The following is a 17,669-nucleotide window of genomic DNA, read 5'->3' as shown; positions in this document are numbered from 1 at the left end:
CACTATGACAGTTCCGACCCCTACGGTTCACACTATTCCTTATGATGGCAATGAGATTTATCATGATCAAGGTGATAGCACAAATCAGCGTAATCTTGTGGGAGATCTCCAAGAACAATTCAACAAGATTCAACTGGAAGTCAAAGCTATTCGTGGCAAAGATTTGTTTGGAAAGAATGCCCAAGAGCTATGCTTAGTTCCCAGTGTACAAATACCTGCTAAATTCAAGGTCCCAGACTTTGAGAAGTACAAAGGTAGTTCTTGTCCACAAAGTCATCTCGTAATGTATGCTAGAAAGATGTCTACTTATGCAGATAATCATCAGTTGCTTATCCATTACTTTCAAGACAGTTTGACTGGTGCCGCACTGAAGTGGTACACAGGTTTGGATAGCACCAACATTCGGACTTTCAACGATCTAGGCGAGGCCTTTGTCCGACAGTACAAATACAACTCGGATATGGCTTCAGACAGAGATCAGCTCCGATCCATGGCTCAGAAAGACCATGAAGCTTTCAAAGAATATGCCCAACGATGGAGAGAAATTGCTGCTCAGATTAATCTACCGTTAAAAGAGAAAGAGATGACAAAGATCTTCTTGAATACTCTCAGCCCGTTTTATTATGAACGCATGATTGCTAGTGCTCCAAGTGATTTCACCGAAATGGTAAACATGGGGATGCGTCTAGAAGAAGGAGTCCGAACCGGACGTCTAACTAAAGAAGGTGGATCTTCAAGCGGAACCAAAAAGTTCGGAAGTGGTTTCCAAAAGAAGAAAGAACAAAGTGTTGACATGGTATCCCAAGGGAGGCCAAGAGGAAATGTCAGTCGTCCACGACAGGTTGCTTCTATCACACCAGTCGTTAATGCAGCACCAAACCCGGGATTTACCCCGCAGTTTCAACAACAACAGCCTCGACAACAGGCTCAGCAGTTCAACAATAATCAGAATCGTGTGCAAAAAGCTCCACAGTTTGATCCGATTCCAATGACCTACACAGAATTGTACCCTGCTGAAGCAACTGGAAAACTCATCGAAACAAATACAATGAAGTCGCCATCGAACATCTATTTATCCTACAATAAGGAATGGAAAATATCGAAGAAAACCAAATAACAAGCAATGGTCTCAGAGAAAGGGTAAGGGTGTCTGTTACGTGGGGGGAATGTGTCAGCACCCCTCACGTCTGTGGTACTCCACAGGATCCATTCTTGCTAATTTTCTAATCTAAGGGTGTGTGTGTGTGCAACATGCTATGTGTAAAGGAATACATGCAATGGAAGATATACAAATAAGAGGAAACATACAATGGAAGGAATAAGCAAATAAGCAAGAAAGTCGAACGAAAATAAGAAAAAAAAAAGTTCGAACAAAATAAAGGAAAAAAAGAAAAGTCGCTCGCTAGGGCGTTCGTACCCTGTGCCTACGTACCTCCAATGTGCAATGGAGAAATCAGAGCGCCGTAGTTCGGCCCAAAAGTTTCTGTTTCTATCTCGATTCACGTCTCCTAGAGAAACGGAACCGAGCACCCTAAGGGAGCATGCAAACAAGGAGCGTCACAAAGATCCTAGCAAACATGGCATGTGAACATGCATCACAGATAAGAACAGGCGAACAGGCATCACAAAGATATCATACGAACAGGCATCGCAGATAGAAATACAATCATGTAACAGGCATACACGAATGTGAGTGTGTGAACAAGCATCACAAGTGATAAAGCGAACAGGCATCGCAAACAACATGTAACAGGCATACATGTGCAAGTGTGAACAAGCATCACAAAGATATCATACGAACAGGCATCGCAGATAAGAAGGTAGTGAACAAGCATCACAAAGATATCATGCTAACAGGCATAGCAGATAAGAAGATAGTGAACAAGCATCACAAGCATAGGGCATACAATCGAGCTCCGCTCGAGAAACAAACTAACAAAGTCGTAATCAATGCAAATGCAACACACAAACGAGCTCGGCTCGTAAAGCAAACAAACTACCGAAGTAGTGACCTGGGGACAGGGGAAGTGCTTTAGCTAGCGGGGAAAGCCACCCGAAGCTGCTATCAACGGGGAAAGCCACCCGAGATAAATACACTAAAGACTCTTAGCTAACGGGGAAAGCCACCCGAAGCTACTATCAGCGAGGAAAGCCACTCGAGATAAACACGCCACAATCTGTTAGCTAACGGGGAAAGCCGCCCGAAGCTACTATCAACGGGGAAAGCCACCCGAGACAGGCACAACACAGACTGTTAGCTAACGGGGAAAGCCACCCGAAGCTATTGTCAACGGGGAAAGCCACCCGAGACAGGCGGAAAGTCAAAAGAAAGTAGCAAGGAATAGTAAACAAACAAAAACAGAGCCTCTTTCGAGGGCTTGGCCAGATGAATGTCTACCCTACTTCTCATGTTAAGAATGATGCTGCATGCCTACCCTACTTCTCATGGCAAGGTATGGTGCGCGAAAGAGTAAAAAGGACAAAGGGGATACCGAGCGGATAGCAAATCCGCAGTGAGCTAGCAACGCAAGCAGAACTAAGAAACTTCACGTAATCTAACATCCAGCAAAGCCAGGAGTCCAGCGTAAGTGTCAAAGCAATGCAGTGTGAAAATAAATCACAACCACTATGCGGTGCATATCAAACACAACCACACAAGCAACCTGCAAAACATATAATCCAGACAATACAGGAATACATCTCATGGATGAGAGATCAAGAATAAGTTTGTGTCCCACAAATAAAGTGGAGCACAACGCAATTGAATCCCAATCGAACTCTCTCAAAGTACCTTGCACAAGCTAGCACACTTATTAAAAATAACAAGAAAATGCGAACAAAGTCGCTTAATCGGATTATGAAACAAAAAGAGGTAAAATTCTAATTAAATTCTAAGAACAAAATCTAACAAGAATATTATTTTTCATGGCATTTCTATCTAAAACAATAGAACAAAACTATGTACAAAATACTAAATCTAATCACGGAAAATAATACATGTTTTTATTATCGTTTTATTATACAAAAAAATCTAACAAAAGTAGTTGTTTTCATACATTTTTCTATACTAAAGATAATAGACAACAAACTAGTTAAAGACAACTAAATCTAATATGAATTAATATGAAACAAGGGTGAAATATGGAAAACAATGGTGTAAATCAATAATTTGGGCGCAGGCCCAAAGGTGAAAGGCCCAGGGAAGCGTTTTTTGTACTCAAATTTTCTATCTAGGCCAAAAACTGAGTGTGATGATGCTGGGCTTAAGGGAGGTGTGGCAATCAATTCGCATGGGAGGCCCAACAATAGTCTTTGTATTGATTTCATGGTCCAAACATCACTAATTAACAACTAATTATCATATTCTATTTTACTAATGCTAATTATTACTGGTTAAACTCAAAATCAATGCAAATTTGAAATTAGAAGAGGAACTAGGTTAGAACATTCACGTACATTTGAGAGTAGATCTCCCTCCCTATAGTACGCGAGCGGCGCCGCTGTACTACTCCGACGAGCTTCTCCGTCGCCGTCTTTCGAGCACCGTCGCGAATAGCAAGAGCAAAACGACCTCTCCTCATCAACGCCTCACACTTCTCCTCTTTAATTTTCCGATCGGTTCCTACTCCGACGAAACCGTGATGACAAGAAGATCAGTGGAACCTTTAATCTTCAGGTAACACCGCGTATACCTTGCGTTTAGCATTTCAGATCGATTGTTCTTCCTTCTTCTTGAATCTCGTTCAGCTGCATACTTCTTCTGGTTTGTTGTTGCAGTTGAAGGTTTGTTGAAGATAACACAGACGCGGATAGGTGATGGAGGTTGTGAAGATTGACGATGACGCAAGATCTTCTGTACTTTCTCGAATCGATGATGATAATGAACAATACTGACGCGTGGAGTTGTTGCGGTTGATTGAATATTAACGAATTCGTTGAATTTTCTCAGAATTGAATGAAGGCTCAAGGTGATTTTCAGAATTCTTGATGATAGATGATGAAGATCTTCAACGTGAAATTGATGAAGAATTCTTGAGATAAAGGTGCTTGAAGAGATGAAGGATTATGGATCGGTGAAGATGAAGATTATCGTGATGGATGAATGAAGAAGGTTTGAAGGTTATGGTGGTGGATGAATGAAGAGGAGCTGAAGATTCAAGATCGAGAAAGAGTTTGTTACAGGTTTATTTTTTTTGATTTTTCTGTTATTGAATTTGGTTCTGGAATTTTCTGTTGAAGATTGGAGAAAGGTTGAAGAGTTTTTCTGTGAAGCTTTTTCTGAGTTTTTTGTATGAATTGCAGAGAGAATGGAGATTGAAGATGATGAAGATTGGGGAAGAAGATGAATGAAGGTTGATTGATGGAGAGGAGGTTCGAAGAGTTTGTTTTCTGAATTTCGGTGGTGATTGAAGATTCTCGGTTCTGGCTGAAGGTTGGATGAAGATGAATGGATAGAGTTTTTCCGATTTAGAAGTTTGTTACACGGTTTTCTCAAGTTTGTTACATCTCCTCTTTTCTTCCTTCTGTTATGTGAACCTTCTATCTATCTCTCTCTGCTTCTCCTTCTAATCTCCTTTTTCTAGTAATTTTCCAGTTAGAATTTTTACTCTTGAGCCTTCTTTTTGCTGTGAACCGGTTTAGTTGGTTTATTTCTCTCGTGCAGGATCGATCTTTTGAAGGATTATTCCGTCCCGGTTTTATTTCGATTCCGTCAAGCTGCCAGTACTTCGGCGTGAGGCAAGGGGGCTGGTTTCGGTTTGAGATAGCAAGGCCTTCATTTAGTTTACGTGTAGGATAACCTTTTTGTGTAATTTTGTGAAGAATTTTGTAATATCTTCCATGGTTTGTAACCCAATTCTTTGTAATAAATTGCGTGGACTTTTGTAATTCGAACATGATTTGTAATGAACAAGGACTTATGAAATTGGGAATTTTATATGGATATTGGAATTGGATAGTAAATGAATTTTGAATGGAAGTATGGATATTGTATGGATATGATGAATTCGAACAATGAACTTGAATGTACATTTGTTTGATGAAAACTCAGTTATGCCTTAATCTTGTAACGTGAATATCGAGAAATCCCGCACAAATGCTTTTAACGTGAACCTCCTGTGTTTTTCTTCAATTTTCAAATATCAAGTTCACCTTAAACTTCTACACGAAAGTGCCTTTGAAACGAACGTCAAATCCATGGATGGGCTTGTATTGATGATAACGCGTGACAATTAAGTCTCGCGCAACAAGCTTGAAGAGTATTGATTGAAATCATAAGCGAATGTCTCAACCTAACTTTAAAATCCAAAGAGGACAACCGAGAAAAGATGATCCATATGGCCGTGAAAACAAATCATACTCCAATACGCCTTGGCAATGCTCACGTACCCTTATCAACCCTTAATTTAATAATCCTCAATTGAATTGTCCTGAAATATAGGAGACTCCTTTAATTTTTCTTTATTTTTTAGAGACGAAATAAATGTCCTTCATAACTTATAGCACAGAGAAAGAGGGCAAATTTTGGGGTGCAACAGCTGCCCCTATTCAAACTTCTTGAACCTGACGAGTGAGAAACGAAAGTTTCGAACCGTTGAGGTGGAAGGAGATTGAATACCAGAATGAACTCGAAAATTTGCACTCTTGATCAATAGAAGATTCCATCTTGCAATTAGAAGGAATGTACCACCCCGCAAGCAGGGAGAAAAAACTTCAATTGACCTGGATAATTAAATAAGCTCCAAATTGTGATAAGAAGGAACAAACAACCCCACAGGCAGGGGAAAAAAACTTCAATTGATCTGGGCATCAAGAGAAGGAACATCTTCGAATGATCTGGGTATCAGACGTAGCAGATGTCTTCCGAACAGGAATCGGGGATAGATGTCTAAGTCGATCTGGGAATCGAAATGAGATACTCCGGTTGATCTGGGCATCAACGGGTAGTAAATATCTCTGGTCTGGGCACCAAGGTGACATCTCCATCTGATGCAATTAAATCATCAGGCAAATATTCCTACTGATCTGGGTATCAGCGGCTTGCTCCTTCGTAAGATCGACGAGATCCGGAGGCGGTTCCTTCAACTGAAAGTCTGGTTTATCAGGACAGGAACAATATCTCTTCCGAACTGTGTACGCCGGGAAAGGAAGTCTTTAAACTGATCTAGGCTCGATGCTAGAAAATAAGTAGAACAATCCTCTTCTGAATGACAAAATCAATCAGGTAGATATCTCCATCTGATCTGGGTATCAGTGGCTTGCTCCTTCGTAAGATCGACGAGATCCGGAGGCGGTTCCCTCAACTGAAAGTCTGATTTATCAGGAATAGGAACGGATATCTCTTCCGAACTGTGTGCGTCGGGAAAGAATGCCTTTAAATTGATCTGGACATGATGCCAGAAAATAAGTAGGACAATCTTCATCTGAAAGACAAAGTCGATCAGGCAGACATCTCCATCTGATCTGATGATATCAGTGGCTTGCTCCTTCGTAAGATCTTGGGAGATCCGGAGGCGGTTCCTTCAACTAATCTGAATCTGAATATTAGGATAGGAACAGATATCTCTTTTGAACTGTGTACGACGGGTAAAGAAAACGTCCTCAACTGATAGTAAGGTATCAGGACTGGGCAAACGAGTTTCTTCTTCTGAACGAACTAAATCGTCAGGGAGTAGATATTTCCAACTGATCTGAAGCATCAGCAGGCTTGCTCCTTAGGAAGATCTTGGGAGATCCGGAGGCGGTTCCTTCAACTGAACTGGAATCAGGATAGGAACAAATATCTTCAACCGATCTGGGGGCATCGGGAATAAGTAAGCCTTCAACTAATCTGACGGTGTCAAGATAGGGAGACAAACTTCTTCTGATTTGAACATCAGGATAAGCGCCTGTAATGATTAGGCGAGTTGCTCTCTGGGAGGCATTTAGAAACTTGATAACTTTCCTGTAGAAAGAAACAAATATGATATGATTTATGCATGATGCATGTATGAATGTTGTTTTATGGAGTAGTATCCCGATAGTGGAAAAAACTACACGCTTAAAGAATGTAATGCGAATGATGCACGATTCGAACGTTGCTTAGGGAAACAACGGATGAGCACTGAATTGTTGAAGAAGTCCTGGAGAGAGTATGGAACTCTGCGGAGAGGACAAGATGAGTGACCTCAAGCCATAACTACGAGCTGGCAAAGATGGATCAGAAATCTGCTGGAGACGATCAAATCTAGACGCGAGCTCTGGCTGGGGAATAAATTCTGCTTGGGGATATGAACATCCCAATCGACTGCTTGGGGAATACCCTGGCAACTTCACTGGAGAAGCAAATTCTCGACACTCTGGGGATGTGGAGATAAATGCAAGTCATGGAGACATCTCTGATTGGGAGTGACCGACCAACTTGCTTGTGTAGGACGCATTCCGCTGGGGAGATCCTTAACGGACACATATTATGCTGAGGATGCATGGGAATCTCTGCTGAGGAAAGACTCAGTGGAGAAGATGAATACTTCTGCATAATGGTCCACTGAGAGTATAAGAGATCCGTTGGGGATAAGGAACTTGGCATAAGAACCTCTTGTTAAGACAACTCCACTAGGGAATAAGATGACTCTCCTGGGGACAACAGGTCAATCTGTTGGGGAGAGAAAAGCTCTACTGGGGAGAACGAGGAACTCGGGCAAGGAACCTCGTTAAGAGCTTGCTGGGGAATCAGATACCATTCAATCATGATCCAACTGGGGAGAAGACATTCCATCGGGGAATAAGACTTCTGAAGCACGGAGATTGCATTGAGATGTGCTTTGCTGAGGAGATGAGAATCTTGGATCAAAGAAAACCTTGTCTAAATGTACCCAGCTGGGGAATGAGAATATCTCACTTGACTAGATCCGCCAATGTGCTGATATGATGCGCTCAAAGGATGTACCTGCGAGATAAACAGATGATAATGCCTCAGGATATAGCATGACATCCACGGGATTTCCTCACATGGCAGAGGATAGTGATGCTCACCCATAATGGGCAAATGTAAGAGCAAACAGATTGTCAATCATCTTGGCTCTGAAACTTTCCATAAAGGCAATGGATTCAATGAGTTGACAGGCAAGCAATGATTAGAACACCAAACAAGTATCGGCCGGAGCATCAAACAGGCATTTATTCTCCAAGAGAATGCCATCAGGAAGTGGACTTAAGGGGTCAAGCAAGTGTTGACCTCAAAGGGACCAAACAGGCATTGACTTTCACAGTGTTCTGCATATTCATGTTGATTGTAAAGATGCCAACAAGTAATGGAACGTTCAGCTTCTAATTGCTGAGGATGACAACCCTAACGGTTCTCGAGTTCATAAGTTGTTTAGCTCACACCCGAACTTTAAATTGGACACCCCCTGATGAGGAAAGAATGCCAGTGCATAGTGTCTTGCCCCAGTATCATGAATTTTGGAACCATGCCCCTGATTGACCTGAGTTGTAGGTAGCTTCAAATGCACTTGGATGAATGCCCTTGATTGCTTAGCACTTAGAGAGATTCTTCGAATCTTGACCTGATTGCCCCAGATTAAGTGAAAACTTGCTCGACAAAGTATTCAAAACACTTTTGTGCCCCTGAAGGGATCAGACTTTGAAATATTGCTGCCTCTGCTCAACGGAGTTCGGAAGACAACCTGTCCTTCAGGAGGATAAAACTTTTCATCTGAAGTTCATTGTGGAAACTTTCCTGATGTTAAGCACTTGTTCATATGCAAAGAATGTTTATTATGAGAAATATAATTCTAATGCAAAGAGTATATTTGTCTTGAAGTTTAAAGAAACTTTTTATGAAAGGATGTCGTAACATCGATTTTTTTGTGAAAGAAAGAAAAGATGGTGTGATACCAATTCAAGCGTTTAGCGGATCTCCTAGGAGTCAGCTTACCGTATTCTCATGTATAGTCTGCTTTCGAATTAACCCTGCTTCAATTAGGACTTTTAAGGGTTGTAACGTGGTCAGGTTCACGGTTTTTTTAGAAAAAAGGATTTTTAGGCTCAAATTATTTAGTGCCCACCCCCTTCATGATGTTCTCTAATCCTATGTTCAGTTAACTTGACACGAGCATTCATCCTTCAAGAGGAGTTTGGAAATGACTGAGGAGTCAATGAGGCGTTCGGACATGGCAGTCACTTGACCTTTTGTTTTGGCGTATGATCACACGACTTTGTTCTTTTGATGAGGATTCTTATTTTGTAATCCCTGTTTTGCTTTCACTTTTTTTTGTTTCCCTAACTTTTGCCTGGACAAATTCTTTTGAATTTTGATATGGAAGTCCAGCGGGATGCCCTAATTTTTGCCTAAGTCACATGCTTTCAACTTGTTGACTTAGCGGGCTTTTCCTTTTTTTCTTTTTTTTTGAACAAGTCGTGTGATCCTGAATCTCAGATTTGCTGGAAGTGATTGTGACTGCCTGAGTCTTTGATTGATGAAGAATTACCATTGTGGTATCATCATATTTTGACCTCTTGATGTGAGGGATAAACCACAGCGGTTTGGATGTTGGTCTTGACCTCATGATGTGAGGGATAATTATGATGTCTCGACCTCCTGAGGTGAGGGATAACCGTTGTGGATTTGACTTTCCTCAACCTTTTGAAAGATAGCCATTGTTGTATCTTTAGACGTGTGCTTCTGATGAATTTTGAATGCTCGATCAGGTTAACTGAATACTACCCGCCCCTGGGTTAAATGTGAGGGTTTTTTCATGAATAGAAAAGAAACTCCTACTTCGAAGGCTCAGAGGGGTTATCGAGGGTCTCACTCCCTTATATCTCCAGTGTTTGGGAATTTGAAACAATGCCTGTACATCATCAACAGGGTTCTACTCAAAAGCATACCATTTGAGATTCTTGGTATTATGCTCATCATTCTCCCTACGGAGTTATCATGCTTTGTTAACAAGAGTTAAGTATCACAAAAAGCATATAAAAACATATAAGAGCAAAAGAGAATGGATTTTTCAAGACAAACATATCTGATGCATTATGATTATAGTTCAAAAACAAACAAGTTTTACATATAAATAGTATTGAACAAACAAGAAAGCTTAAACATGAACATGCATGATGAATTCAGAATTGCCAATGTTGAGGAGATCTTCTCCGTATGGACTTATTGCTTCAGAAGATCCGCTAAGTCAAATGAGAACTTCAATTATGGCCCTCAGGCGCGAATGTGATAGCCTCGGTGTCAATCAGGTCTTGAACCTTGTCTCAGAATGACTGACAGCCTTCAATCAGATAACCAAGTGCCCCCAGAGTGGAAAGCACACCAAGCACTACTTTAGAACACTTTAGATCACTTCCTGGAAGAAGATTTCGGCAAAGTTATATAGAAGTTGCAAGTGTCCAACTTTTAGGGATTTGAGCCATGCCAGTGGTGCACAAACTCAAGATACAAGGCGTCTTGCTTATCCCTCGTGCGGGAGCCCTAAACACAACGACTGGAGTTTGTAGAATGCTTTAGGGATTTGAGCTGCCAATGATGCGAACTCAAGAACACGGAGTCTTGCTTATCCCTCGGTCGGGAGCCCTAAATATAGCTGCTGAAACAGAAATCACCATCATGAATGGAGAAACCTTTTATTACTATCGGCGAACAACAATAACCTCTAACGCTTGGCTATCAAAGTCATTACTTAGAACACACAACAGTTGTTATGAAGGAAGCCTCTGGAAGTACATGTTTACAAGTGGTTCTTATGAATTACTCCTTAAGGGGGATCAAAGATTCTACTTGTGGCGAATGAAATAGAATTAAGCAGTGGAAACCATTATGAATAAACTCAACCATCTCTGCAGCAAGCAAGTTCTGAACTTTTTGTACCTCAACACCTTGTAAAGCTTGACATTATGATCAGGTGCCCTGAGAATGGAAAACACCGAGTATTGTCATCAAAATTAGGAGAACTATCTGTGGTGAGAAAGACCCGAAGCACGAATGTTAACCAATTGAGGTTCCATCAAAAATAGGAAAGCAACTGAACACCAGGCATTGGAATTAAATCGGCTTGTTTCTCATATTCTTTTTGTCTCTGTTGGCAGGAAAATGTTACTAGAAAGGAAACTCCAAGAGGGGAGGAGGTAACTCAGGATGTGAAGCAGATCCTTGAGAACGAGAGGTGTCTGTGCAAAACACTCTTGATTATTGTCTGGCAGAAGATTCTGGCGAAGTCATACGAAATTTTGTAAGTGCTTTAGGGATTCGAGCAATGCGAATGGTGCAATGCTCAAGATAGACAATGTCTTGCTTATCCCTCGTGCGGGAGCCCCAAGCAACTTCAAAGACTTGTAGATACTAACATCACGACCAGGTGCCCCAGAATAGAACTCACACCTAGTGTCATCGTCATCAAGTAGAGAGTTTTGTAGACATCAACACCGTACAGAGCTTAACCAGTTGCAAATAAAGCAAGCATAGAAGCAAATGATCATAGGACATGAGAATCAGATAGACTCGTCTTTCGGTCCTCTTCTGTCGAGAACATACCCCTTGAATTCATAAGAGAAAGGAGATTAGCCGCTGACGAGGAACTTCAGAAACCGCACAATTGTGGAAGAGATCCACGAAGTTCTCCTCGAGTCTTTCTTACTAAGAGTCCTTGAGAACGTGTCAAAACTTGCATGTCTTCATAAACAACCCCAACTGAGTTTGTTTCTCGGTCAACTCCCCACAAAGTTGTTCCATGATTGATCTATGAGCACACAACAGTAACAAGCCAAGTCGGTGAGTCTAGTGAGAGTACCAAGTCTGAATAAGAGATCCTCGACCCTGAACACCTGTTATGCATTAAATGTAGGAGATGCATGATATGAATGCAATGCCATGTTCATTCGATTTCCAAGGAATCCTCGTGTTTTGATTTTTTGAAAGCAAGAGATGGAAAAGCTCGGCACGAGACTTAAAGATATGATTCCTTGGAAATGAAAGGAACATGTATGCTATTTATTTTTTGTACATCATTTTTCAAAAGTAAATATGCAATGATGCAAAACGATGGGAACCACAATACTGGATATAGTTGCACTGCTGCAAAATCACACTGCTCAGATTCAAAGGTTCGGCGTAGTTTCAGAACACCAAGGACCAATTAACCATTGATAGAACCACTCCTGTTGTACCACGTCTGAATAGAACCAAAAGTAACGGGATCAAAGCTCCGCCGTCGTTTCAGAATACCAAAATATCGGGCACAATGAGAACAGACCAAATAAAGGTCCGACCTCAACTCTGAAGAAGCAAATGGTATGTAGGAGCCAAGGTTTCCTGTCCCATCCCAAACCTCACAGGTAGGAATCCTAAACACACACAGGATGTCCCTAATGGTCGCCAGGAATTTCGAACAAACAATGAGAGCGCCTGTCTACGGCAATAAGCATGCCGGACAAGGATCGCCTCACCGAGTCCTCTCCTGGTTGTGGTATGCTATGCTAACTCTACGTGCCAAGCGCCACGAGAGCCAACATAACTATCCACGCTAATCTAAGTGTATACTTGGTCTGGGTAATGGACCTTTTACCTCACAGTAACATCCCGCCCGCCATGAAAAATAGCCAGACAGCACAGTAGTATATCCAGAATATGGAAAGCGGTAAACACATAGATGCAAATGCATGCAAGCAGTATATACAAATGATGCGAGTAATAAACACACAAACAACCACAGAAGAGAAAGCAAACAAGAACTAGGAACGACACTCAAAGATCCCCAGTGAAGTCGCCAGCTGAAGCAACTGGAAAACTCATCGAAACAAATACAATGAAGTCGCCATCGAACATCTATTTATCCTACAATAAGGAATGGAAAATATCGAAGAAAACCAAATAACAAGCAATGGTCTCAGAGAAAGGGTAAGGGTGTCTGTTACGTGGGGGGAATGTGTCAGCACCCCTCACGTCTGTGGTACTCCACAGGATCCATTCTTGCTAATTTTCTAATCTAAGGGTGTGTGTGTGTGTGCAACATGCTATGTGTAAAGGAATACATGCAATGGAAGATATACAAATAAGAGGAAACATACAATGGAAGGAATAAGCAAATAAGCAAGAAAGTCGAACGAAAATAAGAAAAGAAAAAGTTCGAACAAAATAAAGAAAAAAAAGAAAAGTCGCTCGCTAGGGCGTTCGTACCCTGTGCCTACGTACCTCCAATGTGCAATGGAGAAATCAGAGCGCCGTAGTTCGGCCCAAAAGTTTCTGTTTCTATCTCGATTCACGTCTCCTAGAGAAACGGAACCGAGCACCCTAAGGGAGCATGCAAACAAGGAGCGTCACAAAGATCCTAGCAAACATGGCATGTGAACATGCATCACAGATAAGAACAGGCGAACAGGCATCACAAAGATATCATACGAACAGGCATCGCAGATAGAAATACAATCATGTAACAGGCATACACGAATGTGAGTGTGTGAACAAGCATCACAAGTGATAAAGCGAACAGGCATCGCAAACAACATGTAACAGGCATACATGTGCAAGTGTGAACAAGCATCACAAAGATATCATACGAACAGGCATCGCAGATAAGAAGGTAGTGAACAAGCATCACAAAGATATCATGCTAACAGGCATAGCAGATAAGAAGATAGTGAACAAGCATCACAAGCATAGGGCATACAATCGAGCTCCGCTCGAGAAACAAACTAACAAAGTCGTAATCAATGCAAATGCAACACACAAACGAGCTCGGCTCGTAAAGCAAACAAACTACCGAAGTAGTGACCTGGGGACAGGGGAAGTGCTTTAGCTAGCGGGGAAAGCCACCCGAAGCTGCTATCAACGGGGAAAGCCACCCGAGATAAATACACTAAAGACTCTTAGCTAACGGGGAAAGCCACCCGAAGCTACTATCAGCGAGGAAAGCCACTCGAGATAAACACGCCACAATCTGTTAGCTAACGGGGAAAGCCGCCCGAAGCTACTATCAACGGGGAAAGCCACCCGAGACAGGCACAACACAGACTGTTAGCTAACGGGGAAAGCCACCCGAAGCTATTGTCAACGGGGAAAGCCACCCGAGACAGGCGGAAAGTCAAAAGAAAGTAGCAAGGAATAGTAAACAAACAAAAACAGAGCCTCTTTCGAGGGCTTGGCCAGATGAATGTCTACCCTACTTCTCATGTTAAGAATGATGCTGCATGCCTACCCTACTTCTCATGGCAAGGTATGGTGCGCGAAAGAGTAAAAAGGACAAAGGGGATACCGAGCGGATAGCAAATCCGCAGTGAGCTAGCAACGCAAGCAGAACTAAGAAACTTCACGTAATCTAACATCCAGCAAAGCCAGGAGTCCAGCGTAAGTGTCAAAGCAATGCAGTGTGAAAATAAATCACAACCACTATGCGGTGCATATCAAACACAACCACACAAGCAACCTGCAAAACATATAATCCAGACAATACAGGAATACATCTCATGGATGAGAGATCAAGAATAAGTTTGTGTCCCACAAATAAAGTGGAGCACAACGCAATTGAATCCCAATCGAACTCTCTCAAAGTACCTTGCACAAGCTAGCACACTTATTAAAAATAACAAGAAAATGCGAACAAAGTCGCTTAATCGGATTATGAAACAAAAAGAGGTAAAATTCTAATTAAATTCTAAGAACAAAATCTAACAAGAATATTATTTTTCATGGCATTTCTATCTAAAACAATAGAACAAAACTATGTACAAAATACTAAATCTAATCACGGAAAATAATACATGTTTTTATTATCGTTTTATTATACAAAAAAATCTAACAAAAGTAGTTGTTTTCATACATTTTTCTATACTAAAGATAATAGACAACAAACTAGTTAAAGACAACTAAATCTAATATGAATTAATATGAAACAAGGGTGAAATATGGAAAACAATGGTGTAAATCAATAATTTGGGCGCAGGCCCAAAGGTGAAAGGCCCAGGGAAGCGTTTTTTGTACTCAGATTTTCTATCTAGGCCAAAAACTGAGTGTGATGATGCTGGGCTTAAGGGAGGTGTGGCAATCAATTCGCATGGGAGGCCCAACAATAGTCTTTGTATTGATTTCATGGTCCAAACATCACTAATTAACAACTAATTATCATATTCTATTTTACTAATGCTAATTATTACTGGTTAAACTCAAAATCAATGCAAATTTGAAATTAGAAGAGGAACTAGGTTAGAACATTCACGTACATTTGAGAGTAGATCTCCCTCCCTATAGTACGCGAGCGGCGCCGCTGTACTACTCCGACGAGCTTCTCCGTCGCCGTCTTTCGAGCACCGTCGCGAATAGCAAGAGCAAAACGACCTCTCCTCATCAACGCCTCACACTTCTCCTCTTTAATTTTCCGATCGGTTCCTACTCCGACGAAACCGTGATGACAAGAAGATCAGTGGAACCTTTAATCTTCAGGTAACACCGCGTATACCTTGCGTTTAGCATTTCAGATCGATTGTTCTTCCTTCTTCTTGAATCTCGTTCAGCTGCATACTTCTTCTGGTTTGTTGTTGCAGTTGAAGGTTTGTTGAAGATAACACAGACGCGGATCGGTGATGGAGGTTGTGAAGATTGACGATGACGCAAGATCTTCTGTACTTTCTCGAATCGATGATGATAATGAACAATACTGACGCGTGGAGTTGTTGCGGTTGATTGAATATTAACGAATTCGTTGAATTTTCTCAGAATTGAATGAAGGCTCAAGGTGATTTTCAGAATTCTTGATGATAGATGATGAAGATCTTCAACGTGAAATTGATGAAGAATTCTTGAGATAAAGGTGCTTGAAGAGATGAAGGATTATGGATCGGTGAAGATGAAGATTATCGTGATGGATGAATGAAGAAGGTTTGAAGGTTATGGTGGTGGATGAATGAAGAGGAGCTGAAGATTCAAGATCGAGAAAGAGTTTGTTACAGGTTTATTTTTTTTGATTTTTCTGTTATTGAATTTGGTTCTGGAATTTTCTGTTGAAGATTGGAGAAAGGTTGAAGAGTTTTTCTGTGAAGCTTTTTCTGAGTTTTTTGTATGAATTGCAGAGAGAATGGAGATTGAAGATGATGAAGATTGGGGAAGAAGATGAATGAAGGTTGATTGATGGAGAGGAGGTTCGAAGAGTTTGTTTTCTGAATTTCGGTGGTGATTGAAGATTCTCGGTTCTGGCTGAAGGTTGGATGAAGATGAATGGATAGAGTTTTTCCGATTTAGAAGTTTGTTACACGGTTTTCTCAAGTTTGTTACATCTCCTCTTTTCTTCCTTCTGTTATGTGAACCTTCTATCTATCTCTCTCTGCTTCTCCTTCTAATCTCCTTTTTCTAGTAATTTTCCAGTTAGAATTTTTACTCTTGAGCCTTCTTTTTGCTGTGAACCGGTTTAGTTGGTTTATTTCTCTCGTGCAGGATCGATCTTTTGAAGGATTATTCCGTCCCGGTTTTATTTCGATTCCGTCAAGCTGCCAGTACTTCGGCGTGAGGCAAGGGGGCTGGTTTCGGTTTGAGATAGCAAGGCCTTCATTTAGTTTACGTGTAGGATAACCTTTTTGTGTAATTTTGTGAAGAATTTTGTAATATCTTCCATGGTTTGTAACCCAATTCTTTGTAATAAATTGCGTGGACTTTTGTAATTCGAACATGATTTGTAATGAACAAGGACTTATGAAATTGGGAATTTTATATGGATATTGGAATTGGATAGTAAATGAATTTTGAATGGAAGTATGGATATTGTATGGATATGATGAATTCGAACAATGAACTTGAATGTACATTTTTTTGATGAAAACTCAGTTATGCCTTAATCTTGTAACGTGAATATCGAGAAATCCCGCACAAATGCTTTTAACGTGAACCTCCTGTGTTTTTCTTCAATTTTCAAATATCAAGTTCACCTTAAACTTCTACACCAAAGTGCCTTTGAAACGAACGTCAAATCCATGGATGGGCTTGTATTGATGATAACGCGTGACAATTAAGTCTCGCGCAACAAGCTTGAAGAGTATTGATTGAAATCATAAGCGAATGTCTCAACCTGACTTTAAAATCCAAAGAGGACAACCGAGAAAAGATGATCCATATGGCCGTGAAAACAAATCATACTCCAATACGCCTTGGCAATGCTCACGTACCCTTATCAACCCTTAATTTAATAATCCTCAATTGAATTATCCTGAAATATAGGAGACTCCTTTAATTTTTCTTTATTTTTTAGAGACGAAATAAATGTCCTTCATAACTTATAGCACAGAGAAAGAGGGCAAATTTTGGGGTGCAACACCTGCCTTGGTTGAAAAAGGTCTCGTTCAAACTAGAGCACCACCACCAGTACCTGAGAAACTTCCATGGTGGTACAAAGCTGAGGTCTCATGCCCTTATCATCAAGGAGCACCTGGCCATGATCTTGAGCATTGCATAGCTTTGAAATATGAAGTTCAGAGGTTGGTAAGATCTAATCTCCTCTCTTTCAGAAATTTGAATCCAAATGTGCAAGCAAATCCGCTACCCAATCATGGAGGGCATGTTGTAAACATGGTGTATGGATGTCCTGGTCCATACCGAGTCTATAATATCAATTTCTCAAGAGCAGATTTGGTACAAATGCACGCTACTCTCTGTCAAGGGCAGAATTTTCGCCAGCATCACTACGGTTCCTGTAGCATATGTT

The 17,669-nt window shown here is 41.0% G+C and overlaps 1 protein-coding gene across 1 annotated transcript in view; it reads left to right on the top strand.

The window, feature by feature from the left end:
- LOC131596290 (uncharacterized) overlaps positions 1–16,091 on the top strand; it is a 64,502-nt gene extending 48,411 nt beyond the window's left edge. The window contains exon 2 of the mRNA XM_058868903.1: positions 16,048–16,091. Coding sequence (XP_058724886.1) covers positions 16,048–16,091 — 44 coding nt within the window. The remainder of the gene's footprint in view (positions 1–16,047) is intronic.
- Positions 16,092–17,669: the final 1,578 nt, after the last annotated feature.

The sequence above is a fragment of the Vicia villosa genome, linkage group LG1 (assembly GCF_029867415.1).
Source record: "Vicia villosa cultivar HV-30 ecotype Madison, WI linkage group LG1, Vvil1.0, whole genome shotgun sequence".
Lineage (NCBI taxonomy): Eukaryota > Viridiplantae > Streptophyta > Magnoliopsida > Fabales > Fabaceae > Vicia > Vicia villosa.
Note: the sequence above shows the minus strand (reverse complement) of the source record. Positions and strands in the feature narration are given on the sequence as shown.